Source organism: Melanerpes formicivorus, unplaced genomic scaffold, assembly GCF_026170545.1.
Source record: "Melanerpes formicivorus ecotype bairdi unplaced genomic scaffold, bMelFor1.0.p_v2 SCAF_8, whole genome shotgun sequence".
Taxonomy (NCBI): Eukaryota; Metazoa; Chordata; class Aves; order Piciformes; family Picidae; genus Melanerpes; species Melanerpes formicivorus.
In genome coordinates, this window is record NW_027142360.1 from 25,731,823 (window position 1) to 25,758,167 (window position 26,345).

General features: G+C 51.1%; 1 protein-coding gene across 2 annotated transcripts in view; it reads left to right on the forward strand.

Moving 5' to 3' along the window:
• Positions 1-15,634, forward strand: part of NTN4 (netrin 4) — a 40,832-nt gene extending 25,198 nt beyond the window's left edge. The window contains exons 4-10 of one of the 2 annotated variants that reach the window (XM_068142786.1): positions 1,362-1,488; positions 2,723-2,911; positions 8,876-9,086; positions 9,756-9,868; positions 11,429-11,497; positions 12,213-12,383; positions 13,773-15,634. In XM_068142786.1, coding sequence (XP_067998887.1) covers positions 1,362-1,488; positions 2,723-2,911; positions 8,876-9,086; positions 9,756-9,868; positions 11,429-11,497; positions 12,213-12,383; positions 13,773-13,909 — 1,017 coding nt within the window. In that variant the 3' untranslated portion in view covers positions 13,910-15,634. The remainder of the gene's footprint in view (positions 1-1,361; positions 1,489-2,722; positions 2,912-8,875; positions 9,087-9,755; positions 9,869-11,428; positions 11,498-12,212; positions 12,384-13,772) is intronic. The other variant, XM_068142787.1, reaches the window with a different exon arrangement.
• Positions 15,635-26,345: the final 10,711 nt, after the last annotated feature.

Sequence of the window (26,345 nt, forward strand, 5' to 3'; positions counted from 1 at the left end):
ATCTGGAGAGGCTTGCAGCTGAAAGGCTCACAGTGAAACTTCATTTAAAGGCAAAACATCGAGCGGAGTAAAGCTGCAAGCACAGGCAGCCACCAAAATAGCTGTGATAGGTAGCTGCCTGCCACGTTCCCCAGGAGAAGGCAGGGCCTTTAGCTTTGCCAGCAGAGTCATGCTGCTTTAGAGCTTGATTTCATTGCAGCCAGGGACTGCCGAGCTGCTCTTGCCCTCTGGCTACGTCCTGTTTGCTTTGTCTATGCCAACAGTGTGAGTAATGCCAGCGGCTGCCGGGGCAGCTGGCACCAAGCCTGCTCTGCTGGCTTTTCATCTCTAATTACCCCTTCCCTCTAGGCTGCCTAGCTGCTAAACTGTTGGCCTGCCATGAGCATAGCCACTCATGGTCCTTGTGCCATCCCTGGCTCTTCCTCTGTGGGGCAAAATTTTTGCCCAGGATGAGTAGATATCTATGGTTTAAGGCTTTGAATTGATTTCCCCCCCCCCCGACCCCCCCTTGTACTTATATATGTTGGTGACTGGGTGCTGAGCTCGTGGGTGCTGTTCCTGGAGCTCCACAAAGGTGTCTTCATGCTGAGGGGAGAGAAAAAGAAAAAGGCTTTACAGAGGCTCCCAAGGATGCTTTCAGACTTGGCTTCTTTTACTTAATACCTTGTGGACATTTGTGCTGCAGCTGCAAGTTTCCTGCTAAAGATCATTTTAGATCTCAAAGGAAAAATGTTGGGTATGGATCTTTGGATATGATTATCCAATACTGTGACATGCAGCTCCACAAACACTGGTCTAACTGAAAGGGTCACTGCAGGATAGTTTCCTCTGGCTGAACTGGACATCAAGGTAGACATCATGGAATCATAGAATGGTAGGGGATGAAAGGGACCTCCAGAGATCATCCAATCCAATTCCCCTGCCAAAGCAGGATCATCTAGGGCAGGTCACCCAAGAGATTCTCCAGAGGAGACTCCACAACCTCTCTGGGCAGCCTGCTCCAGTGCTCTGCCACCCTCACAGCGAGGAAGTTTTTCCTCGTGTTGAGGTGGATCTTCCTGTGTTCCAGTTTGTGTCCTATCACAGGACATCACTGAAAAGAGACTAGCACCATCTTCTTGACACCCACCTTCAACTCATTATAGGCATTAATAAGATCTCCTCTCAGCCTTCTCTTCTCCAGATTAAGCATCCCCAGGTCTCTCAGCCTTTCCTCATGAGGCTGTTCTACTCCAGCTCTCCTTCTAGTCCACGCAGTAACACCTAGCTGGCGTGATCTCTCGTGTACACAGGCATTGCTCGTGCCCCAAAGACTCCTTGAGTGTTGCTGTGGGTGACCCTTGCTCTCTTTTCCCTGCCAGGTCCATGGGAAATGCATGTGCAAGCACAACACAGCAGGGCCCCATTGCCAGCACTGTGCCCCTCTCTACAATGACCAGCCTTGGCAGGCTGCCGACGGCAAAACCGGAGCCCCCCGGGAGTGTCGCTGTAAGTAGCCAGCTCTGCGCACTGCCTCCAGAGCCTCTTTGGAGTGAAATGCTCCCCTCCTTCTCTGCTTTTCTCCTGTGTTTCCAAGAGGCAGCAGATACTGAGGTGGTGGGCAGGCACTTGGGAAGCAGCTCAGTGAGTGGAGAGCCAATGCCCCCCTCCTGCCCAGTGCCCACCTGTGTCTGCGTGGTGGGGATTGTCCTGTGTGCACAGCCCCTTGCTGGGCAATCCCCACCAGACCATGGTCCCTGTTGGTTTGGCCCTTCTGTGGGGCTCAGGTGCATCTCCTGTGCTGGAGGCAGACTGCAGCACCTTGAAGCCAGGGGCATCATCATTGTCCCCTCCAAGTGACAAAGATATTTGTGGGAAGTATGGACTTGGGCAGGACCTGGGCTCTGCTCACACCCCTGGGTGTTGGGGGTAAGAGAAACCAGGGATTCTGGGGAGGTTTGAGGACTGCTTCTGCAGCGCCAGGGAGCAATGATCAGGGTGATTGTAGGCTGCAGGGGACTGCAGAGGACACAAAGTGGTCTGCTTCATTAGCAAGACCAGTCTAGCCTAAAGGACATTGAGGATCAACCACACCACCTCAGGAAGCTTTGCAGGCTTGCTGAGTGCTGTCCTGCCCCCTCAATGATGCTACCAACACAAGCTAGCATCAGGCTGCCTATGTGAGCTGCAGTGTGTGAGTTCCCCAGGGGAATGACAGTGCATCCCTCTTCCCAACAGCAGCATTTGATGAGCAGAGTTTGGAGCAGACCTCACTTGGCCCCTGACTTCAGGCTTCAAGCCAGCACAGGGAAAGGAAGATGCTTGCCCTCTCTCATACACCTCCCCTCCACCTGCCTTCTTCCCTCCATCACATACTGAGAGCATCTCATAGAGCAGATGCTGCACGAGGCACTGATGACTTCTAAAGCAGGGTGAGAAGCTGCCTCACTGAATGTGAGAGGTCTCCCTGCATCATGTTGCTGCCCTTGCAGTGGGAAACTTGTGCTGGAAATAAAAGAGTTAAAGAAATGAATTTTTCTTTCCTGTCCTCTCTAGAGGTTGGGAAGCATGAAAATATGATGATGCTTCATGCATCTGAGTCACTAACAAGTTCCTTGGGCCAAGGCTTCCATTCCAAAACGTGGCTTGGGCTTTTGTGTCTGTCCTTCTTTTTTTTCCCTCTATAAAGCAACATCTTTCACTGCCTTAATGAGTCTTTCTCCTCCCTTTGGCATCATCTCAGCGTGCAAGTGCAATGGGCATGCTGACACTTGCCATTTTGACCTGGATGTGTGGCTGGCCTCGGGCAATCGCAGCGGTGGCATCTGCGACAACTGCCAGCACAACACGGAAGGGCAGCACTGCCAGCGCTGCAAGCCAGGCTTCTACCGGGACCTCAGGAAGCCCTTCTCTGCCCCAGACGCCTGCAAACGTGAGTGTGGTGGCTTGAAATGACATCCCCCAACATGAAATTGCCTGATTCTGCCCTGTGCTCAGCACTGGTTAAGCCACACCTTGGTCCTGTGTCCAGTTCTGGGCCCCTCAGGTTAGGAAAGATGTTGAGATGCTGGAAGGTGTCCAGAGAAGGGCAACAAAGCTGGGGAGGGGTTTGGAACACAGCCCTGTGAGGAGAGGCTGAGGGAGCTGGGCTTGCTTAGCCTGGAGAAGAGGAGGCTCAGGGGAGACCTTCTTGCTCTCTACAGCTTCCTGAAGGGAGGCTGTAGCCAGGTGGGGGTTGGTCTCTTCTCCCAGGCAACCAGCACCAGAACAAGAGGACACAGTCTCAAGCTGTGCCAGGGGAGGTTCAGGCTGAATGTTAGGAAGAAGTTCTTCACAGAATGAGTGATTGGTCATTGGAATGTGCTGCCCAGGGAGGTGGTGGAGTCACCAACACTGGAGGTGTTTAGGAAGAGCCTGGATGTGGCACTTGGTGCCATGGTTTAGTTGATTAGATGGTGTTGGGTGATAGGTTGGACTGGATGATCTCAATGGTCTTTTCCAACCTGGTTAATTATTTTCTCTTTTTCTCTTCTTCTCTTCTCTTCTCTTCTCTTCTCTTCTCTTCTCTTCTCTTCTCTTCTCTTCTCTTCTCTTCTCTTCTCTTCTCTTCTCTTCTCTTCTCTTCTCTTCTCTTCTCTTCTCTTCTCTTCTCTTCTCTTCTCTTCTCTTCTCTTCTCTTCTCTTCTCTTCTCTTCTCTTCTCTTCTCTTCTCTTCTCTCCTCTCCTCTCCTCTCCTCTCCTCTCCTCTCCTCTCCTTCCCTTCCCTTCCCTTCCCTTCCCTTCCCTTCCCTTCCCTTCCCTTCCCTTCCCTTCCCTTCTCCCTTCCCTTCCCTTCCCTTCCCTTCCCTTCCCTTCCCTTCCCTTCCCTTCCCTTCCCTTCCCTTCCCTTCCCTTCCCTTCCCTTCCCTTCCCTTCCCTTCCCTTCCCTTCCCTTCCCTTCCCTTCCCTTCCCTTCCCTTCCCTTCCCTTCCCTTCCCTTCCCTTCCCTTCCCTTCCCTTCCCTTCCCTTCCCTTCCCTTCCCTTCCCTTCCCTTCCCTTCCCTTCCCTTCCCTTCCCTTCCCTTCCCTTCCCTTCCCTTCCCTTCCCTTCCCTTCCCTTCCCTTCCCTTCCCTTCCCTTCCCTTCCCTTCCCTTCCCTTCCCTTCCCTTCCCTTCCCTTCCCTTCCCTTCCCTTCCCTTCCCTTCCCTTCCCTTCCCTTCCCTTCCCTTCCCTTCCCTTCCCTTCCCTTCCCTTCCCTTCCCTTCCCTTCCCTTCCCTTCCCTTCCCTTCCCTTCCCTTCCCTTCCCTTCCCTTCCCTTCTCTTCTCTTCTCTTCTCTTCTCTTCTCTTCTCTTCTCCCCTTCCTCCTTTGGGGATGATCCAAATACTTTCCTTTCTGAGACTCTATTGCTAGAAGCATACAGATGATTCCTCCCTGGCTTCTTCAAACCCTCACCAATGCTGTCCTCTCAAGGACACCTTCACCATTTCATTCCCCATCTCCTGCCAGGGCTGCTTCATGGGCCTGGGGTCCCAACATCTTTCAGGGAATCCCAGCAGCTTGCAGGGCCATAGCAAATTGCTGTTAAATTAAATGATATAAAAGCAATTACAGCCTGTGCCTGGCACATTTCCCAGGATCATGCCATGGTCAACAGTAAGGAGGGACAGGCATGGAGCCCTCTTAGTGCTTCTGGGGAGGCCACAGCCTTGCCTGCTCACTTCTGGCTCAAGGCACCGTTATTGCTCAACCATGAGGTAGCACTGAAAACTGAAAAATACCAAACTCAAGGTAAACAAAGGGAGTTGTTCAGCCATAATCTTTAAGGATACTTTAAAGATCCTTGTAGGCAAAGAGTGGAGATAATATTTGCTCAGGGGTAGGTGTGTAGCTGATCAAACGAGACGTTCTGCCACCTCAATCAGCCATCTGATGACTCTTTCCCCTCACCATACCTCTGGGTCTTTTTTCTTCACATCCCTCATGAATTTTTCAGCCTCAGCCACAGTCTAATTGCAAACCTTAAATTGAGGTTTATAATTGCTGAGTTTACTTTTGCTTTTCAACTGTAGTGGGTGGTGGGTGGGTTGTTTGTTTTGGGTTGAGGTTTTTTTGAGGGTAAATATTTGTCATTTCCAAAGGCTGTCTGGCAGCTGAAGAAACCACAACAGTGTCACCAATGCAGGGTGAGGAAATCTGGCTCTGTTGGAGTCCCTCTCAACTGGCTTTGAATCCCAATCAGCATAAGCAGGTGGCTGTTAATTCATACATGCATGGAAGTCATGTGCAGAATGTTGCCCAGGGTGGTAAATTGCCCTTTTAATGATACTGCTTACAAAGCAAACAGAAAGCAAAAAGGTGGAGCTTGTGCAAGGCTTCTCTTGGTCCCACTGCACCTCAGTGTGTTTCCTGTAGTGAGGGACCCAAAAACTGAGCACAGTATTGGAGGAGAGTGCCCAACAGAGGAGCACAATCACCTCCCTAGACCTGCTGGCCACACTATTGCTGATCCAGGCCAGGATGCTGTTGGTCTTCTTGTCCACCTGAGCAGACTGCTGGCTCATATTCAGCAGGCCATCAATCAATGCTCCCAGGTCCTCCTCTGCTGGGCATCTCTCCAGCCACTCTGCCCCGAGCCTGTGATGTTGCATGGGTTTGTTGTGGCCCAAGTGCAGCACTCAACACTTGACCTGGTTGAATCTTATCCCGTTGGCCTCAGCCCATCGATCCAGCCTGTCCAGATCTCTCTGCAGAGCCTTCCTCCCTCTGGGCAGATCAACGTACCCACTCAACTGCAGACTTACTGAGGCTCCCCTCATCCAAATCACTGATAAATATGTTCAAGAGAACTGGCCCCAGTACTGACTAACTTGTAACTGGCTGCCAAGTGGATTGAATCCATCCACCACAAACTCTTTGGCCCTGGCCATTCAGACATGCTCTCACCCGACAAAGTGTGTGCCTATCCAAGCCATGAGCAGACAGTTTCTCCAGGAGATTTGGACTCTGGAGCATCTCATTTCTGGGCTTGGTGTGTAGTGGTGGTCTTCATTTGATGCTTCTGCATTGCTCAGCACATTCCCAGTGCAGCACATCACAAACATGTACCATGGTGTCAATTTGCCAGCCAGCACATACAGATTAACACCACTTAGGATGATCTTTGGCCTCCACCTATGACAAAAGACCAAAAAGCTTCAATTCTCTGGCTGCTGATGGAAAGTAAGTCAGCACCTTGGTAGATAATAGAGGAGCAGCCAGTAAGGGTGGGGTGCCTGGGTAGATGGTAGAGGAGGGTAGATACAGATTAGATATGGTAGAGAAGGGTAGATTCTGATTAGATACTAAAAAGAAATTCTTTCCAGTGAGGGTGGGGAGACACTGGAACAGGTTGCCCAGGGAGCTTGTGGATGCCTCTTCCCTCAAGGTGTTCAAGGCCAGGTTGGATGAGGCCTTGAGCAACCTATGCTGCTGGGAGGTGTCAAAGTAGAGTTTCAAAGGTAGGGAGTGAACATGAATTCCACCATCTCTGGCTTGCTCTGCAGCTCAGCCATCAGACCTGTGTGGATGCAAGGACCTGGCCAGCTTCTGAAATATTTATGTCTAATTCCCCTTCTTATTAGAAGAGCTTACAAAGCTCCCAAGAGAGAGGTGAAAGGAAGGGACTTTTAGAAGGGCTTGTGGTGATAGGATGAGGGAGAATGTATTGAATCTTGTGTGGGGAGATTCAGACTGGAGATTAGGAAGAAATTCTTTCCAGTGAGGGTGGTGAGACACTAGAACAGGTTGCCCAGGGAGGTTATGGCTGCCTCCTCCCTAGAGGTGTTCAGGGTCAGGCTGGATAAGACCTTGAGCAACCTGGGCTGGTGGGAGGTGTCCCTGCCTATGGCAGGGGGTATGGAACTAGATAATCTTCTAGAGCCAACCACATTCTCATCTTTAATTGTCATTTTCATTGCCTGGGAGCTTGCTGCTGTGCTTTGTACATTTGATATTCATGCCTCACCTTGGTGTTGCCCCTGCCATGAAATTTCCCTTTGAAAAAGAAAAACAAGGAAAAGGAAAAGGAAAAGGAAAAGGAAAAGGAAAAGGAAAAGGAAAAGGAAAAGGAAAAGGAAAAGGAAAAGGAAAAGGAAAAGGAAAAGGAAAAGGAAAAGAAAGAAAAAGAAAAAGAAAGGTAAAAATAAAATAAAAAAAAAGGAAAGATAAAAATTAAAAAAAAGAAAAAGAAAAAAGGAAAAGAAAAATAAAAGGAAAAAGGAAAGAAAAATAAAAGAAAAAAGAAAAGAAAAAAAAGAAAGAGAAAAAGAAAGAAAAAGAAAATAAAAAGAAATGGGGAAAAAGACAAGGAAAAAGAAAATAAAAGGAAAAAAAATAAAAAGAAAAAGGAAAAGAAAAAGAAAGATAAAAAAGAGCAGGTATAAAAAGATAAAGGGCTGGGCGTAAAACTCAGCTGAAACCCAAGTGAAATGGGATCAAATGTCTCACTGAGCAGCAGGGGTTTATCTCACTGACTGCAGGAGAACAGAAAAGTTTTTAAAGTGCTTGATATTTCCCCTGAAGGGGCTGAGGAATGCCAGAAATATCCACCACATCTAGCAGGGGGGGAGAAAAAAAAACCCAGCGAGAGCATTTGGCTACACGTGTCAGGTGTAAAACACTTCACAGACTTCAGGGGAAAGGTATGCAAGGCTCGGTGAGTGCTGTTGAATACTATGCTATTAAAGCTCCCCGAGCTCACTGCCTGCAGCTACTTCTGCAGTTTGTGGAGAGCTTTCCTAATCTTTTAATTTTATATAATTATATTGGGGGGGAGGGGAAATGAAAAGGGTGTGGAAAAATTGAGGATTACTTTGGGCAGAGATTTCGGATTGGTAGTTGGCTCCCAAGGTAACTGCCAATATTAATCTGTCCTTCAGCATTTTGAAAGGGCACTGCAGCTGTTTTCAAGTCCCTGAAATCACAGAAATATTGTGAGAGCAGAATTAAATATATACACTTTGGCCACAGCAACCCCATGCAGGGCTGCAGGCTGGGGTCAGAGTGGCTGGAGAGAGACCAGGCAGAAAGGGACCTGGGGGTACAAGTTGAGAGTAGGCTGAACAGGAGCCATCAGTGTGCCCAGCTGGCCAAGAAGGCCAATGGCATCCTGGCCTGCATCAGGATCAGTGTGGGCAGCAGGAGCAGGGAAGTCATTCTCCCCCTGTACACCACACTGGTTAGGCCACACCTTGAGTCCTGTGTCCAGTTCTGGGCCCCTCAGGTTAGGAAAGATGTTGAGTTGCTGGAAGGTGTCCAGAGAAGGGCAACAAAGCTGGGGAGAGATCTGGAGCACAGTCCTGTGAGGAGAGGCTGAGGGAGCTGGGGTTGCTTAGCCTGGAGAAGAGGAGGCTCGAGGGAGACCTTCTTGCTCTCTACAACTCCCTGAAGGGAGGCTGTAGCCAGGAAGGGGTTGGTCTCTTCTCCCAAGCAAGCAGCACGGGACCAAGAGGACACAGTCTCAAGCTGTGCCAGGGGATGTTTGGGCTGGATGTTAGGAAGAAGTTCTTCCCAGCAAGAGAGATTGGCCATTGGAATGTGCTGCCCAGGGAGGTGGTGGAGTCACCATCACTGCAGGTGTTTAGGAAGAGACTTGATGGGGTGCTTGGTGCCATGGTTTAGTTGATTAGATGGTATTGGGTGATAGGCTGGACTTGAAGATCTCTGAGGTCTTTTCCAACCTGGTCTGGTCTATTCTATTCTATTCTATTCTATTCTATTCTATTCTATTCTATTCTATTCTATTCTATTCTATATATATGTGTGTGTGCCACCCCGGGCAGCCTGTTCCACTGGTTGGCACTGCTGATCTGTCAGTCTTGCAGCCAGCTTTGGTGCACTCACAGAGGCTTTCTCTCTCCGCTGTGCTCCCTGCAGCTTGCTCCTGCCACCCGCTGGGATCGGCCGCGCTGCCCCTGGGTCCCCGCACCTTCTGTGACCCTAGCACTGGAGACTGCCCCTGCAAGCCCGGGGTGGCAGGGCCCCGCTGTGACCACTGCCTGCCTGGCTACTGGGGCTTCGGGGACCACGGCTGCCGGCCCTGCCACTGCCCCCGCGGCTGCCACCCGCACACCGGAGACTGCAGCAGGTGAGTTGGGGTCCCCCCCTGCCCCCTCTTAGCCTCCCTGTGCCCCCCTGAGCTTTGTCCCAGGGAGGGCACTGCACTGGCCCTATTTGTATATGGCACATGGGCTGAAAAAGAGCCATCAGGGAAGAGATTTGGGGCTTGGTGTGGTGAGGAACTGGGGACAGAGAGGGAGCTGAGGCTGCAGTTCAGCTGGGTGCCTGGCACACCCTGGCAGGGCACTGCTGATGTTGGGTTATTTGCTCTCCATACTGGTGTTTTCCATAACCTTAACAGTTGCTTCTTCTCCATGAACTAAACATGAGCCTCAGGGACCTCTGCATGAGAGGAGACCCAAGGCTTGATCCTTATTGTCCCTGTTGCAGCTCAGCTTGACTGTATTGGTCTTAGAGTCAGGCTCTGACTTCCAGAAGAGAGCACATTTTAATAATGCCCCCCTCTCAGGATCTTGTGTGTTGAGGTTATTTTACCACCCTGGGACTACTTAACGCACATAAATCCCAAACCATGACCCACTGTGGAACACTCAACCTGTTCACATTCCGAAACAGCCCCTGTGCATTTGACAGCTCCAAGATGCACGTTCACGTCGTGCCCAGGAGATGGGTTTGTTGGCCCTGCCTCCCAGGCACCCCAGGAGGAAGCCTGACCATGTGTCTTTTGCCCCAACAGCTCAGACATGACTTGGCACAATGCAGCACCTCCTTTCCAGGCAGTGGTCAATGAGAGTGAGCCTGCCTGGGGCTGGGAGGACGAGCAGGGCTTCTCAGCACTTCGGCACTCAGGTAGGACAGCAGCCCTGTGTGTGCCTGCCTCCCTGCTCCATCCCTTCTGCCAGCACCCAGCACAGAGCTAGTCTTCTGCACTGCCTTGCAGTGAGCACCCTGGCAGTTGCAGGAGGGGAGGGGGGTTCATGTCCTGTGTGACCAGCCACAAGCTGGAGGAACCTTGTGGCTCATCCACCATGGGTTTGATTGGGAGCCAGCAATGTGCTCTTGTGGCCAAGAAGGCCAATGGTATGCTGGGGTGGATTAGAAGGGCTGTGGTCAGTAGGTCGAGAGAGGTTCTCCTTCCTCTCTACTCTGCCCTGCTGAGGCCACATCTGGAATATTGTGTCCAGTTCTGGGCCCCTCAGTTCCTGAAGGACCTCAGGGAACTGCTTGAAAAAGTCCAGCACAGAGCCACAAAAATGCTGAAGGCAGTGGAACATCTCCCTGCTGAGGAGGTAAGGAGAAAGTTCTTCCCAGAAAGAGTTGTTGGCCATTGGAATGTGCTGCCCAGGGAGGTGGTGGAGTCCCTGTCCCTGGAGGTGTTCAAAACAGGACTGGATGTGGCACTTGGAGCCATGGTTTAGTTGTCAGGAGGTGTTAAGTATAAGGTAATAGGTTGGACCTGATGATCTCTGAGGTCTTTTCCAACCTGGTTGATTCTATGATTCTATGGTAATAGCCAGGTGGGGATTGGTCTTTTCTCCCAGGCAGCCAGCAACAGAAGGAGAGACTCTATGAAGCCTGACCCCCACCTGACTACAGCTTCCTTTTAAGTAGTTGAAGAGAGTGATAAGGTCCCTTCTAAGTCTCCTCTTCCCTGGGCTGAACACCCCCAACTCCCTCAGCCTTTCTTCATCAGCCTTTCCCTCCGGCCCTCTCCCCAGTCTCCTGGTTGCTCTCCTCTGGACCCGCTCCAGCACCTCAATATCCTTCCTTGAAGTGAGTGGCCCGGAACTGCAGACAGAGAAACTCCTTTACAGCAAGGAGGTTGTCCTCCTGTCCCTCTAGCCTGGATGAGATGTGTGCTGCATGAGGTGGCTGTGAGGCAGGTTGCCCCCCCAAGGCACAGCATCCGACTGTCCTGCGTGCAAGCTGCCGAGCGTCATTTCCTGCGGCTTCAGAAAGCCTCCCTGATAACATCTCGAAGATACAATAATTGAGTTAATTGAGGGGAAAGCTCCATCATTTGTCTGGGCAACTCAATTTTAAACACAAATAAGTCTATCATGTTATCCTTTGTTCTGAGATCACGGAAGTCATTAATCTGCCTTAACCTCTGCAACATTTCCTCTTTGAGTTTCGTCTGGTACATGATGGTGTGGAAAACACCACCGGGAGAGACACGCGTGTTGTTTGCATCCCAAGGCAAAATAATAAGGCCTTTGTTTCTCTTCAGATTGTAAACAAGGAATAATTGTCCTTGGACTAAGATTGGATCTGAAAACAGGACTCTTTTTTTGGGGGGGTGCATGGGCCTTGTGGACCACGTGAAAGCCTCTGGCAAGTCCCAGGCTCTTCCCGAGGAGGCTTCTGGCTTTTAAGTCTACAGCTCTTTGTTTCCTTCTCTTTCCCTAGGTAAATGTGAATGTAAAGAGCAAGTTTTAGGGAATCCCAAGGTCTTCTGTGGGATGAAGTACACCTATGGTGAGTTGTGGGTGAGGGGGAAGGGCTGCCAATGCATGGCTGCCATGCAAGATGGGAGGTGGTGCTGCATGCAAGGCTCTGTCCCAGCAAGCCTGTGGGGTACTTAGTCTGGGGGCAGGTATTTGACCTTCCCCAAATGTATAGGTAACATGGTGCCAAGGCAAGGTGGGTGAAGCATCTTGCTTCGTGCACAGAATCACTGAATAGTAGGGGTTGAAAGGGACCTCCAGAGATCATCTAGTCCAAGGTCTCTGCCAAAGCAGGATCACCTAGAACAGGTCACACAGGAATGTGTCCAGGCAGGTTTTTAAAGCCTCCAGAGAAGGAAACTCCACAACCTCTCTGGGCAGCCTGTTCCAGTGCTCCATCACCCTCACAGCAGAGTTCTTCCTCGTGTTGAGCTGGATTTCCAAAGCTGCTAAGGAAGCCAAGGTCTTTGCTGAACCCTGGGTGAAAATGGACACTGGACCTCTCCCACTGCCCACATGGCAGGTCCAGTGGCCATGGCCAAACCAACTGGCAGCATATGGAGATGTATGCACTCCCCTGGCAGCTGCACTGACCCCAGGCTCCCCAGCAAGATGTACCAGGTTAGCTCCACTGCAGCCAAGTAATTGTCTTCAGTGCTTCACTCAGAGGCCTGCATTAGACCAAAGAAAAAGAAAGCACTGTAAGCAGTTTGACTCTTCCTGGGTTTGAATTTGTGTCTTGCCAGTGATCAAGGCAAAGATCTTGTCAGCTCATGACAAGGGCTCCCATGCAGAAGTCAATGTGAAGATCAAGAAAGTCTTGAAATCAACAAAGCTGAAGATCCTCCGGGGCAAGAGGACACTCTACCCTGAATCATGGACTAACAGGGGCTGCACTTGTCCCATCCTCAACCCAGGTAGGTTTGACTCCCTGAGCAGCACACCCCCAGCACATCTACACAGATTTTGTTCCCACCCTTCCATCCCCTCAGGCCAATGAGCTGAGTTTGCATTAAGAAGTATTTGGTTTTTGCAGCATTTGGATCCCAACAGCACTCTCCATCTAATGGGAGGCTTGTAGAGAAAAGCTTCGTTCATCCTGTAGACTTTCAGACATAGATTCTCATTAATGAAGCATAATTGCAGCCTTCCAGCTTGACCAGTCTCAGTTTCTTCCCAGAGGGAAGGAGGTGCACATCATTCCATGACTCCATGGCATATCTCTTCAAAGCTAATGCTAATTTGGATCCATAAAACCACATTTCTATCTAATTTGAGTTGTAGACTCTCAGAACTGTCTCAGTTGGAAAAGCCCTCTAAGATCATCAGGTCCAACCACCAACCTATGGCCACCATGGCTGTTAAACTATGTCCCAGAGTGCCATGTCCAAACATTTCTTGAACGTCTCCAAGGACAGAGACTCAAGCACCTGAAGTGGCCTGAAATTGTGCCAGGAGGGGGTTAGGCTGGATATTAAGAAAAAAAGCCTTTGCTGCAAGAGTGGTCAGGGATTGGCACAGGCTGCCCAGGGAGGTGGTCCCCACCCCTGGAGGTGCTCAAGAAATTTGTGGCCATGGCACCTGGGGACATGGTTTAATGTCCATGGTGGTGTTGAGTTGATGGTTGGGCTGGATGATCTTAAAGGTCTTTTCCAACCCAAACAGCTGTGATTCTATGATTCTATGCCTTTGCCTGCAAGGGGACATTGGCCATTATGAGCAAGACACCAGCACTGGGCCACTCTGCACTGGGACATGCTGAACTGACCAATTTCCAGGCTCAGCTGTATTCAGGGAGGAGTAAGGCAGGTAGCTGCCAAATGAAGGTAATAGCAGCTCCCAACCAAGGTATAAAAACTTGTAACACAGCCTCCAGTGTTCAGCTTCCATTTGTATTTAGAAGCTAAGAAAATGGAGGTTTATCTACTGCATCTCACTGACAGATGTGGCACAATCTTTCCATAGATACAGATTTGCAGCTAAATGAGAGAATCAATAGAGAATCACAGAATGGTTTGGTTTGGAAGGGACCTTAAAGATCATTCAGTTCCAACCCCCCTGCCGTGTGCAGGAACACCTCCTGCTAGCCCAGGTTGCTCAAGGCCTTGTCCAACCTGACCTTGGAACACCTCCAGGGAATGGGCAACCTGTTGCAGTGTCTCACCACCCTCACTGTAAATGTGATAAACAGACCTATAAATATTTCTTTGTGTGGTTTGTTCACTTGAGACTAAATATCCAGGCTGATCATTAGGGTCTTTTAAGCAGAAGGTGCTGTGCATTCTCACTGCTTTGCTGCTTTGCAGGCTTGGAGTACCTCGTGGCAGGACATGAGGATGTCCGAACGGGCAGACTCCTGGTCAACATGAAGAGCTTTGTCCATCAGTGGAAGTCAGATCTTGGAAGAAAGGTCCTGGAGATTCTGAAAAGAGACTGCAACTAGAGGTGTGCAGCTGCCTAGGGCATTTCTGTAGGCACGAAAGGCAACAGCCTTCACAGAGAGAAGACCTCTAGGACGAAAACTGGAATGTAAGCAAATAGTGCCAAAAGGTGTAGTGAGGCACTCACAGTTGTAGGAGCTGTCTAATCGAATCCTTCCTGGCCAATGTTCATTCACTTGCCTGTAGCTTCCTTGCCAGGAGCTGGCATGAGCCTGGCTCATCCTTAGGCTGAGGGAGAGCAAAGGAAGGGCAGATGCTTGTCTCACCGCACTGCGATGGCAGAGCCACTCCTGTGAAGCCACTGATGGCCCCAGGCTAAATTGCCACCCTCGGGAGGGAGAGCTGAGAAGCAAAACACCACTGCCAGTGCCACCAGCGTGGACCCTGAGCGACCTTCAGATGCTCGCAGAGGATGCTGTGGGGAAGGCGACAGCCACAGCAGCAGGCAGGAACCGGCAGCAGCCTGGCAGTGGCGACCGCTCTTTAGAAACAGCCCCTGGGGTTAGGACGTGGCACCTGCCCAAGAGAACCGGGTGCCACTTGCTTTTCACCTCCTCACCCCACCGAAGGCCTTTGGGGGTCACATTCCCTGCTGGTGCTGGTGAGGAGGGAGCTGCTGGAGTGAATCAAATCCCTCTTCCTTGGCACAAGCACGGCACAGGGCAGGGGCCGGCTCTCCACCCACCGCATGGCTGCAGGGAAGAGCTCTGTAGGTGGTGCAGCATCTCTGAGCTTTTGTCTTTGAAGTGTTAAAATATGAACCTAGCCCTAGTGTAAATATTTCATTGTATAAAGCACTTTACTGCCTGCCACTTCAGTGTGGGAAGATTGATTGTGTTGGGGAAAGATGAGGCTGAAGGTGGCACCTGATACAAAACTCCTTGAAAGAGAAGCACTCCTGAAGACCCCCAACCCTCCCCGCCTTAGGTGGACAGTGTGTATGGGATAAAGGGAATGGCCAGCCTGGCCCTGGCCACTCAGAGGATCTGAGGATGCAATCTGAAAGTTATTTGCACTGAAGTCTCAGCTTCAGACCAGAGCTTGGAGCCTGTGGGCATGGCTCCAGCGAGACTTCACAAACAGTCTGAGACGAAGGAGAAGAAAAAAGGAGAAGAAAAAAGGAGAAGAAAAAGAAGAAGATGAAGAGATTTTGAGGTTAAAAACAAATAAATGCAATTACCAGAGGGGAAAATCTCTGCCTGGAGGATGAGGAGTGGATGCTGAGAAGGGGAAGGCCTCGCATTCACGTATCACAACCCAGCCATTCACAGTGGGCCTGGAGTTCATTTGGGGGTTTGGTTTTGTTTGTTGTTGGTTTTTTTTGGTTAGTATTTAAAACCTGAGCATTTTATTTGTTTTCTTGTGGTATCATTTGCAATATCCATGGCCATTATGCTTCCTCTTTAACACCAGTATGGTCTAGAGCACAGTTTACTGCAGGTTTTTTTTTTCAGCACTAAAATCTCTTTTCCCCCCTCCTCTTTCCTGTAAAGAATCTTTAAGCCACATTGCATAGAATGGGTTTTGTTCATGAGAGTGAGGAGGGATTAAAGAAGCAGAAATGTCACAAGTCTACCAATCCACTTTTAAGTATGTATTTTGTTCTATCAAGGTCCTGTGGACTCACAAACAAAATAAGAGTAAAAAGAAAAAAGATAAATGATGCTATTTTGGTAATTTGTTTTTATATCTCCTGTATGTAATAAATATAAGTATTGATTTCAACACCTTCTTTTTCTCTTATTGCTTCCATCACTAAAAATGCAGTCTTCATGCCCACCCCAAGGAGCACAGCAAAGGTGGTGCTGGGTGAGGAGAAGCTGCCACGGGGATTAGTTTCCTCTCGGCGGGGGGGGGGGGAGGGGAGGAGGTTGTTAAGATTAACTCTGTGGTGAAAAGTCAGGTAGCATGGATGGCTTGCAGAAATCTCACTCCATGGATTCATAGAGTGGTTTGGGTTGAGAGGAACCTTAAAGATCAGCCAGTTCCAACCTTCTGCCAGGGGCAGGGACACCTCCCACCAGCCCAGGTTGCTCAAGAGTAGAGTAGAGTAGAGTAGAGTAGAGTAGAGTAGAATAGAATAGAATAGAATAGAATAGAATAGAATAGAATAGAATAGAATAGAATAGAATAGAATAGAAGTAGAGTGGAATGGAATGGAATGGAATGGAATGGAATGGAATGGAATGGAATGGAATGGAATGGAATGGAATGGAATAGAATATCACAGTATCACACAGTATCACTTAGGTTGGAAAGGACCTCGGGGATCATCGAGTCCAACCTATCAACACAGACCCCATGACTAGACCATGGCACCAAGTGCCACGTCCAATCTCCCCTTGAACGCCTCCAGGGTCGATGACTCAACCACCTCCCTGGGCAGCCGGTTCCAATGCCGAATGACTCGCTCGGTGAAGAACTTCCTCCTCACCTCGAGTCTGAACCTCCCCTGGCGCAGCTTGAGACTGTGTCCCCTCGTTCTGGTGCTGGTTGCCTGGGAGAAGAGGCCAACCCCCTCCTGGCTACAACCACCCTTCAGGTAGTTGTAGAGGGCAATGAGGTCACCCCTGAGCCTCCTCTTCTCCAGGCTAAACAATCCCAGCTCCCTCAGCCTCTCCTCATAGGGCTTGTGTTCAAGGCCTCTCCCCAGCCTTGCTGCCCTTCTCTGGACACGCTCAAGTGTTTCGATGTCCTTCTTAAACTGAGGGGCCCAGAACTGGACACAGGACTCAAGGTTTGGCCTAACCAGAGCAGAGTACAGGGGCACTATGACCTCCCTGCTCCTGCTGGCCACACTATTCCTAATGCAGGCCAGGATGTTATTGGCCCTCCTGGCCACCTGGGCACACTGCTGGCTCATGTTTAGGCGGCTGTCGATCAGCACACCCAGGTCCCTCTCTGTTTGGGAGCTCTCAGCCACTCCGACCCCAGCCTATAGCTCTGCATGGGATTGCCGTAGCCAAAGTGCAGCACTCGGCACTTGGACTTGTTGAATGCCATCCCATTGGACTCTGCCCATCTGTCCAGTCGGTCGAGGTCCCTCTGCAGAGCCTTTCTACCCTCTAACTGACTAACATCTGCCCCTAACTTTGTGTCATCTGCAAACTTGCTGATGACTGACTCTACCCCTTCATCCAGATCATCAACGAATATGTTGAAGAGGACAGGGCCCAGCACTGATCCCTGGGGGACACCACTGGTGACTGGCCTCCAGCTGGATGCGGCACCGTTCACGACCACTCTCTGGGCCCGGCCCTCCAGCCAGTTCCTAACCCAGCACAGAGTGTAATGGTCCAATCCATGGGCTGACAGCTTAGTCAGCAGTTTGCTGTGGGGGACGGTGTCAAAGGCCTTGCTGAAGTCCAGGTAGACCACATCCACAGGCCTCCCCACATCCACCAGGCGGGTCACCTGATCATAGAAAGAGATCAGGTTGGAGAGGCAGAGTCCATGTTGCCTGGACCTGAGCCCTTGGCCATCCTTCAGGTGCGCAGTTATTGCCGCCAGGATAATCTGCTCCATCACTTTCCCTGGCACTGAGGTCAGGCTGACTGGCCTGTAGTTTCCCGGTTCCTCCATCCAACCCTTCTTGTGGATGGGGACCACCTTGGCCAGTTTCCAGTCATCTGGGACCTCACCGGTGAGCCAGGACTGGAGGAAAATGATGGAGAGTGGCCTAGCTAGCACATCTGCCAGCTCTCTCAGCACCCTAGGATGGATCCCATCTGGTCCCATGGACTTGTGGATATCCAAGTGGCTCAGCAGGTCCCGAACTAACTCCTCATGGATTTCCAGGGTATTACACTGCTCTCCGACCCCAACGCCCAGCTCCGGAGGCCACTCGTCCTGAACTCCTCCTGCCTTGCTGTTAAAAATTGAGGCAAAGAAGGTGTTCAGGACCTCAGCTTTCTCCTCATCCTCAGTCACCGTGTTCCCCTCCAGGTCCACCAGGGAGTTCAGGTTCTTCCTGCCCCTCTTCTTATTGTTAATATATTTATAAAAATGCTTTTTATTGTCTTTGACTGAGGTGGCCAGCTTCAGTTCCAGCTGGGCCTTAGCCTCCCTAATTTTATTCCTACATAATCTAACAGCTTCCTTGAACATACCTCGAGAAGCCTTCCCCTCCTTCCAAAGGTGATACAGCCTCCTCTTCCCCCTTAACTCCTCCAGGCGCTGCTTGCTCATCCAGGCTGGTCGCCTTCCCCGCCGGCTTGCCTTCTGGCACGTGGGAACCGCCAATTCCTGTGCCTTCAAGAGCTCCTGTTTGAAGTAGGTCCAACCCTCCTGAACCCCTTGGTTCATGAGGGCTGGTACCCAGGGGACTTTGCAGACAAAATAGAATAGAATAGAATAGAATAGAATAGAATAGAATAGAATAGAATAGAATAGAATAGAATAGAATAGAATAGAATAGAATAGAATTAACCAGGTTGGAAGAGACCTTTGAGATCATCCAGTCCAACCTATCACCCAACACCATCTAATCAACTAAACCATGGCACCAAGCACCCCATCCAGCCTCTTCCTAAGGTCTCATCCAACCTGGCCTTGAACACCTCCAAGGAGGGGACATCCACAACTTCCCTGGGCAACCTGTTCCAGTGTCTCACTACCCTCACTGGAAAGAATTCCTTCCTAATCTCCAGTCTATATCTCCTCCCCTTCAAGATTCAATCCACTCCCCCTCATCCTATCGCCACAAGCCCTTCTAAAACTCCCTTCCTTTCACCTTGCTCTTGGGAGCTTTGTAAGCTCTTCTCATAAGAAGGGGAATTAGACCTAAATATTTCAGAAGCTGGCCAGGTCCTTGCATTCACACAGGCCTGGTGGCTGAGCTGCAGAGCAAGCCAGAGATGGTGGAACTCAAGCTCCCTCCCTACCTTCGTAACACTAAAGGAGGAAAATAACAAAGGCTGTGGGAAATGAGCACTGCAGCAAAAGGTCCATAAAAACACCACAGAGTGAAGTCAAGCATCAGAAATGAGTGGCCAGGGGGTCGAGGTGTAACCCACAGTGTGGGGAGCAGCTCCCTGGGCAGGTGGTTAATCAGTGACTGCCAGGGCACCACGCTGCAACAGCATCCTTCTCCCCCATGCAGGAGAGGGCAGGAAAAGCCTCCTGTGGATACCCCAGGCCTTTGCAAACAGTCCCTCTGCAGCCTTCTTGTAGCCCCCTTCAGGTACTGGAAAGCTGCTATTAGGTCTCCCCAGAGCCTTCTCTTCTTCAGGCTGAACATCCCCAGCTCCCTCGGCATGTCCTCATAGCAGAGCTGCTCCAACCTTCTGATCACTTTCGTGGCCCTCCTCTGGACCTGCTCCATCAGGTCCATGTTCTTCCTGTGTTAAGGGCTCCAGGGAGTACTCCAGGTGAAGTCTCACCAGAGCCAAGCGGCAGAATCCCCTCTCTGGATCTGCTGGGAGCACATCTTTGGATGCAGTCCAGGCTGTGATTTGCCTTCTGTTACCTTGCACACCCAACTGCTCCTTAGTAACCAATACCAATGAGCTGAGTGCTCCTGCAGCCCAGCCACATCCTGCCCCTCAGCAACATCTTGCCATAGGGCTACCGGGCAGCCCTATGGACTCTAGGAGCTCCTCCTCCACTTCCCAGGAGGTGCCATTGATGGGGACCTCCTCCATCCTTGACACCTGCCAGACAGGCTCCGTCAGGCTGTAGAAACAGCGTCCCAGGAGATGGGCTGGGGACCGTGGCTGCTGCACGTGGGTGAGGCCCTTCTGGCCAAGCACCACTGGTCCCAGAGGAATGTGATCTTCCAGGCACAGTGGAAAATTACAGGCATGCTTGATAAATAAAGAGTTGCTCCAGCAGGCTGAATCTGCTGGGACAGGAGCTTGCTGCTGAAAATGACTGATGAACATCTGGTACTAGCCACTGGCCTGGATGGAAAGCTGGGCTGGTGTGGGGTAAACACAATCACAGGGGGAAACAAATAGCTGCAGTGTATTTATATGCATTTATTTATTTATTAATCTTTATTTTTGGTCACCATGTTGACTGCAGGATCAGTGCTGGGTGGAATAAACATCTCAAACATGTCCGGTGGCTGCTGCCCCTGGATCCAGAGGAGCCCTCTCTCTGATGAGGCAGGAGGAGATCAGCTGCCTGTGGGCCTCCTGGTCTGATGTGTTGATTTTTTTTTGATGACAGCGTTTCCAAAGCATGCCCTCACCCAGGGGTCACAGCTTCTTGCCTCTCTTTTCCCACAGTTCAGCACAGAGATGTCCTGAATGCCTTGTACTGCTCCAAGGGAAGGCAATGACGCCCTGGCAAGGCTCACAGGCTGGGAAATGTTCTCTAGATGGGAAACTTGTTGGCAGCAACTGGCTTGAGAGCAGCCCTGAAGAAAAAGCCTTGGGGGTGCTGGTGGGTGAGAAGCTCAACAGGAGCCAGAAGTGAGCACTTGCAGCCCAGAGAGCCAATCACATCCTGGACTGCAGCAAGAGAAGCAGAGCCAGCAGGGCGAGGGAGGTGATTCTCCTCCTCTGCTCTGCTCTGGTGAGACTCCACCTGGAGCACTGGGTCCAGTTCTGGAGCCTCTATTACAGGAAGGATCTGGAGGTGCTAGAAGGTGTCCAGAGAAGGGCCACAAGGATGAGCAGAAGGCTGGAGCTGCTCTGCTATGAGGACAGACTGAGGGAGTTGGGGCTGTTCAGTCTGGAGAAGAGAAGGCTCTGAGGAGACCTAATTCTGACCTTCCAGTATCTGAAGGAGGCTCCAAGAAAGGTGGGGAGGGACTTTTTAGGATGTCAAGGAGTGATAGGACTGGGGGGAATGGAGCAAGATTGGGTAAATTGAGATTGGATGTTAGGAAGTTCTTCCCCATGAGGGTGGTGAGGGACTGGCACAGGTTGCCCAGGGAGGTGGTGGAAGCCTCATCCCTGGAGGTTTTTGCAGCCAGGCTGGATGTGGCTGTGAGCAACCTGCTGTAGTGTGAGGGGTCCCTGGCCATGGCAGGGGGGTTTGTCGTTTGTTCACATGTCCATACCTCCGGAGAAGCAGCACATCCTGCCCCGTGACTTGGCCCCGGCCGCAGCCAACAGCTACAAAGGCAGGAGGTAAAAAACAACAACAAGAAAACAGAAGCCAAGCTATGCAGCAGGGGGAGGGAGGGGAAAGAAGGGGGGAAAAGTACTTCCCCGGTGGCGGCTGGTGACCGGCAGCAACCCCCAAGGCACCGTAAATACAGCGCCGCGCAGGAGGGACAAACAGCCCTGCCTCGGGGCCTCCCGGAGCCCGGCAGCCTGTGGCAGAGCTCTGGCGACAGCGGTGGTGCCGCTGGGACGAGCCAGCAGTCGCAGTCCTGCTCGGGGACATAAACAGGACACCCCACCTCGGGCTGATACCAATCAGCTGGACGGGGCGCAAGAGGGAAGAGGCCAGGTCCCTGCTGCGGTCCGCTCGGCTCCAAACGACAAAGCAGCACGGCAAGCGACGACAGCCACGGAGCAGCGAGAAGAGCTTGGAGGACAAAGGAGGAGAGGAGGAGGTGGCCTGGGGGGGCTCCTGCCACAGACCTCCCTTTGCCCTGTGTTGGTGACCGTTTGACACATTAGGAACGATAACGACCTGAACTCTTCTGAGCACAGAATCACAGAAACCACAGACACATTCGGGTGGGAAAAGACCCTCAGGATCACCAAGTCCAACCCAGGACCCTACTTGACAGAATCACAGAGACATTCAGGTTGGAAAGGACCTCAGGATCACAAAATCCAACCCAGAACCCTACTCTGCAAGGGTCACCCCTGAACCATAGCCCCAAGCACCACATCCACACCACCCTTAAACACATCCAGAGTTGGTGACTCTGCCATCTCCCTGGTCAGCACACTCCAATGCCTGACAGCTGCTTCGAATGGGACAATGGCCTGAGCATCAGGAGCTGGACTGCCTAATGCCTGAAGGAAAAGCAGGAGAAGTGTTTGGGGTTTTTTTTCCACCCACAGACCTATTAGGAAGATGCCAGGGCCCTGCTTTCTACAGTTCCCATTCATTTCTCTGCTGGGCTAGGAGATTGATGACAGCTTTGTCTGCCATTCCTGAGGCAGCCAGGTATTGTTACCTGCTGCCATGAGCCAGGGAGCAGCCCTGGGTTGTTCTCCACAAATGACTGCACTCCAGTCAGCTTTGGAAAACTCCTGCCTTTTGTACAGGGAAGCAACGACTACATGAGAATGGGTTTAAATGCCAGCCTCAGGCAACAGGCATCACTGCTCATCCTGTATTCAAACAGCATCACAGCTTAAATCCTTAGGCTGCCCAGGGAGGTGGTTGAGATATTCAAGGTGAGGCTCTGGGCAACCTGGTCTAGTTGAGCATTCCCCTGCTTACTGCAGAGGAGGATGGACTGGATGACCATTGGAGGTTCCTTCCAACCCAGACCATTCTGGGATGCTGAAATTCTTGGATACCCAACAGATGATGACACAGATGCAGAGGGCACCCCATACCTGCCACTTTAACCCCTCTGGGGTCTGGAAAAAGTCAAAGATGCAGCAGTTGGCTCAACCAGGAGTAAGGGAGGAGTGACCAGCTGGCATCCTCATTCTCCTCCTGCCAGGACTCTGTTTTCTTTTGCTGTGCAGAATACTTTTATTTGTTTTATTTTCTTCTCTCTGTAACGTCCAAAATAGAGAGCAAACAAACAGAACTGAAATAGCAACAGCCCAAAGAGAAAATACTATCAGGAGTTCCTGTTCACAAGGCTATCCTGGCATTTATCTGGGGCTGTTGACATATTTAACAGCCACCCTGCCCCTGCCAGCTGGATGCCAGCTTCAAGCTCGAGCCCACAACTGAGAGAACTTCTTGCTTCATGCTACAATTTCTGCCCTGGTATTTTCCCAGCAGTGTTGAGTTAGCAGCACAGCATATTCCAAGGGCACATTATGCAAAGGCATCCCTGAAAAATAAACCTTTGTGGATAATCCATGAATTTCCCTTGCCTGGGGAAGCAAAGGTTTTGCTTTCCTGCTATGTTAAGGATATTTCTTCTTTTCTGAGTGAATCACAGAATGGTAGGGGTTGGAAGGAACCTCTGGGGATCATCCAGTCCAACCCCCCTGCCAAGGCAGGGACACCTAGAGAAGCTCACACAGGAGCATGTCCAGGCAAGGCCTGAAATGTCTCCAGAGGTGGAGACTCCACCATCTCTCTGGGCAGCCTGCTCCACCACCCTTAAATTAAAGAAGTTCCTCCTTATGTTTAGATGGAACTTCTGATCAAGTTTGTGCCTGTTACCTCTTCTCCTGTCACTGGGCACCACTGAGCAAAGCCTGGTCCCATCCTCCTGACACTTACCCGTTCATTATTGATCAGCATTGATGAGATCCCCCCTTAGGCTGCTCTTTTCCAGAGTAAAAACCCCTAATTCTCTCAGCCTTTCCTCATCACAGAGATGTTCCAGTCCCAGGGAAAATGTGAATTTGGAGCCCACCACAGCCCAGTTCTTGCAGGGTTGGGGCAGGGAGGATCCCTCACTGTGAGAATGTGGAGGTCTGAGAGCCAGCAAGGCTCACCTATCAAAAACCAGTGATACCACAGATCCCAGTCACTGCAGCTGAGTAGGTTGCTCTTGATGCTCCTCAAGCTGCTGAGCACTGACCTCCGCCCCAATCGTCCCCTTGCTGCTCTTTGAACAAACAAGAGCAGCAAGGATTATTTTAACAATCATGAGCCATAAAGGTTACTGACTCATCCTTTCTCTTCCAGCTAAGGAAACGAATTGCTCACTTCTCTGGTCACATTACCCAAGAAAAGGCAAAGATTCCTGTCAAGGCATCCACTGTGCTGCCCATTTGAGAAGCAACCTTCAGGCTCCCAGCCAGCCCAACATTCCTGTGTGATACCATTAGAGATTGGGTTTGTTGCTGCACAGTCCTGTGGATACAGCACTTTTCCACTGCAAACCCACCCAAACTGTGTGGCCTGGCTGATGACTCTGACCTTTTCTCATCGATGAAACACAATGTAAGTTATTTTTGAGGGAGCTGCTGCCTTCACATGCTGCTTTCTTTTCTTTTCCCCCTCCTTGATGCTGTCATGCAACCAGGATTACTTTATTAAGCAGAGGGGGAAATAGCAACAGTGGCCCTATTGTGGTCTATCTCTGGAAAGATTTGTTTTTACTGCAAGTGGTACACAATGAAGTCTCTCACAACAAGAGAGTGAACAGAGATATCTGCCCACCCTTCCCATGCAGGGCAGAGCAGAGATAGCTGCCCACCCTTCCCATGCAGATAGCTGCCTTTCCCATGCAGATAGACACACACACACACACACAGAGAATAGCACAGCTAAGAATTGTTTTTTCCCCCCCTTGACTTCTCCTCCCTCGCATTCACAGCCTTGGAGCTCGCTGGTATCTTCAGCTGCTGATACGGTGGCAGCTCTCCCCAGGACAAACAGTGAATTGCAGGTCCCTGGGCAGTGCCTCTGCCTTCAAGGCTGCCCTGGGAAGGTTTCCTTCCTCCAGCACTGGCCGCTGTCACATCGCTGGCACGGGAGCACCACACCAGGTCCTTACTGATGGGTATCTGCCGCATTCACAGCACCTCGGCACACATTTCAAGGCCACCTTCACGGTGGGCAGCAGCCCTGCTGAGGGACCTCCCTGCAGGCAGTCCTCAGGGCAACGCTGGAGCTGAGGGTGAGCTGGGATGCTCTGGTTTTGCTGGGGGTGGGGGTGTCAGGGCAATTCTCCAAACCTATGACTGCAAAAAATGGCAACAACAGAGAAGGACATGAAGAGAGAACAGCATCCAAGTGGGACAGAGATTATTGCTGTAGGCAGAAATTCTCCCCATGGGGCATGAGTACATGCATGGGCATCCTGAGCTTCTGGCCACCTTCAAGTACTACGAGGTCACTATCAGGTCTCTCCACAGCCTTCTCTTATCCTGGCTGAACACCCACAGCTCCCTCACCCTGTCCTTGTAGCAGAGGTGCTCCAACCCCCTGATCATTTTCATGGTCCTCCTCTGGACCTGCTCCATAGAATCACAGAATCACAGAATCAGCCAGGTTGGAAAAGACCTCAGAGATCATCAAATCCAACCTATTAGCTAATACCTAACACCTCCTGACAACTAAACCATGGCTCCAAGTGCCACATCCAAGCCTTTCTTGAACACCTCCCGGGATGGGGACTCCACCACCTCCCTGGGCAGCACATTCCAATGGCAAATTACTCTTCCTGGGAAGAATTTTCTCCTCACCTCCAGCCTAAACTTCCCCTGGCACAGCTTGAGACTGTGTCCTCTTGTGCTGGTGCTGCTTGCCTGGGAGAAGAGACCAACCCCCACCTGGCTACAACCTCCCTTCAGGGAGTTGGAGAGAGCAAGAAGGTCTCCCCTGAGCCTCCTATTCTCCAGGCTAAGCAACCCCTGCTCCCTTAGCCTCTCCTCCTAGGGCTTGTGCTCTCCCCAGCCTCATTGCCCTTCTCTGGATGGGTTCAAGTGTCCGAATGTCCTTCTTAAATTGAGGAGTGTCCTTCCTACATTGAGGGCTCCAGAGCTGGACGCAGTACTCAGGTGAGGTCTCACCAGAACGAAGTGGCAGCAGTTTTGTTGAACATGAGGAGTGTGGACAAGGCAGCCTGGGACACAGCTGTCCCCCAAGTCTCTTCAGTCTGTGGCTTTGCCTCAAGCACAAGCTGCGCCCCCGGGGTCAGGGGCTGGGCGCTGCCCGCAGCCAGCCGGGCGCCAGCCAGGAGCGATGCTGGCAGTGAGAGCGGTGGCCTGCCTGGGACCTCGCCGGCATGGCTCCCGGGCACCCCAGGGCACTTCAGGCAATCCCAGGGCACCCTAGGGTACCCTAGGGCACCCCAGGGCACCCCAGGACAGAGCTCTGCTCCTTTGGCTGAGCGTGGCACCCAAGGGCTGCAGGTGGAATGGCACCACTCTCCCTGGCACTCAGTGGGGGGCATGGATGTGCAGCCACAGGCCTGCAATTTCCATTTAAACAATGCATAAACATTCCAGGCCAGAGAGCTTCTGTGAGCTTTATAACCTTGACTTCTCTTTTTTTTTCCCCTTTTTTATTATCACCCCCTGGCTTGTTTCTTTTTCCCCCTTTATAACCAAACAAATCCCTACAAATTAGTGGTTTGAAAGTAAGCAATTAGCAAACTGCTCCTGCAGCTATGCAGTTCTCCTGCCACCCAGTTTCCCCCCCAGTGGAAGGGGAGGGGAGGGGGCGGGGGGGGGGGGGGGGTTAGGGAAGGAAGGGGGTGAGGGAAATCAACAATCAAGAACAAAGAAAAGAATTTGCTGCCTCATATTAATGGCTGCTGTTTGAGGACAGCATTTGTATTTTAAATGAATAGCTTGCTGAGGACAAAAAGGTCAGAGCTGCATTTTATGGTAGCGATAGGAGAGCAGAAGAAAGGGAGCAAGCTGCGGGCAGACAGGCGGA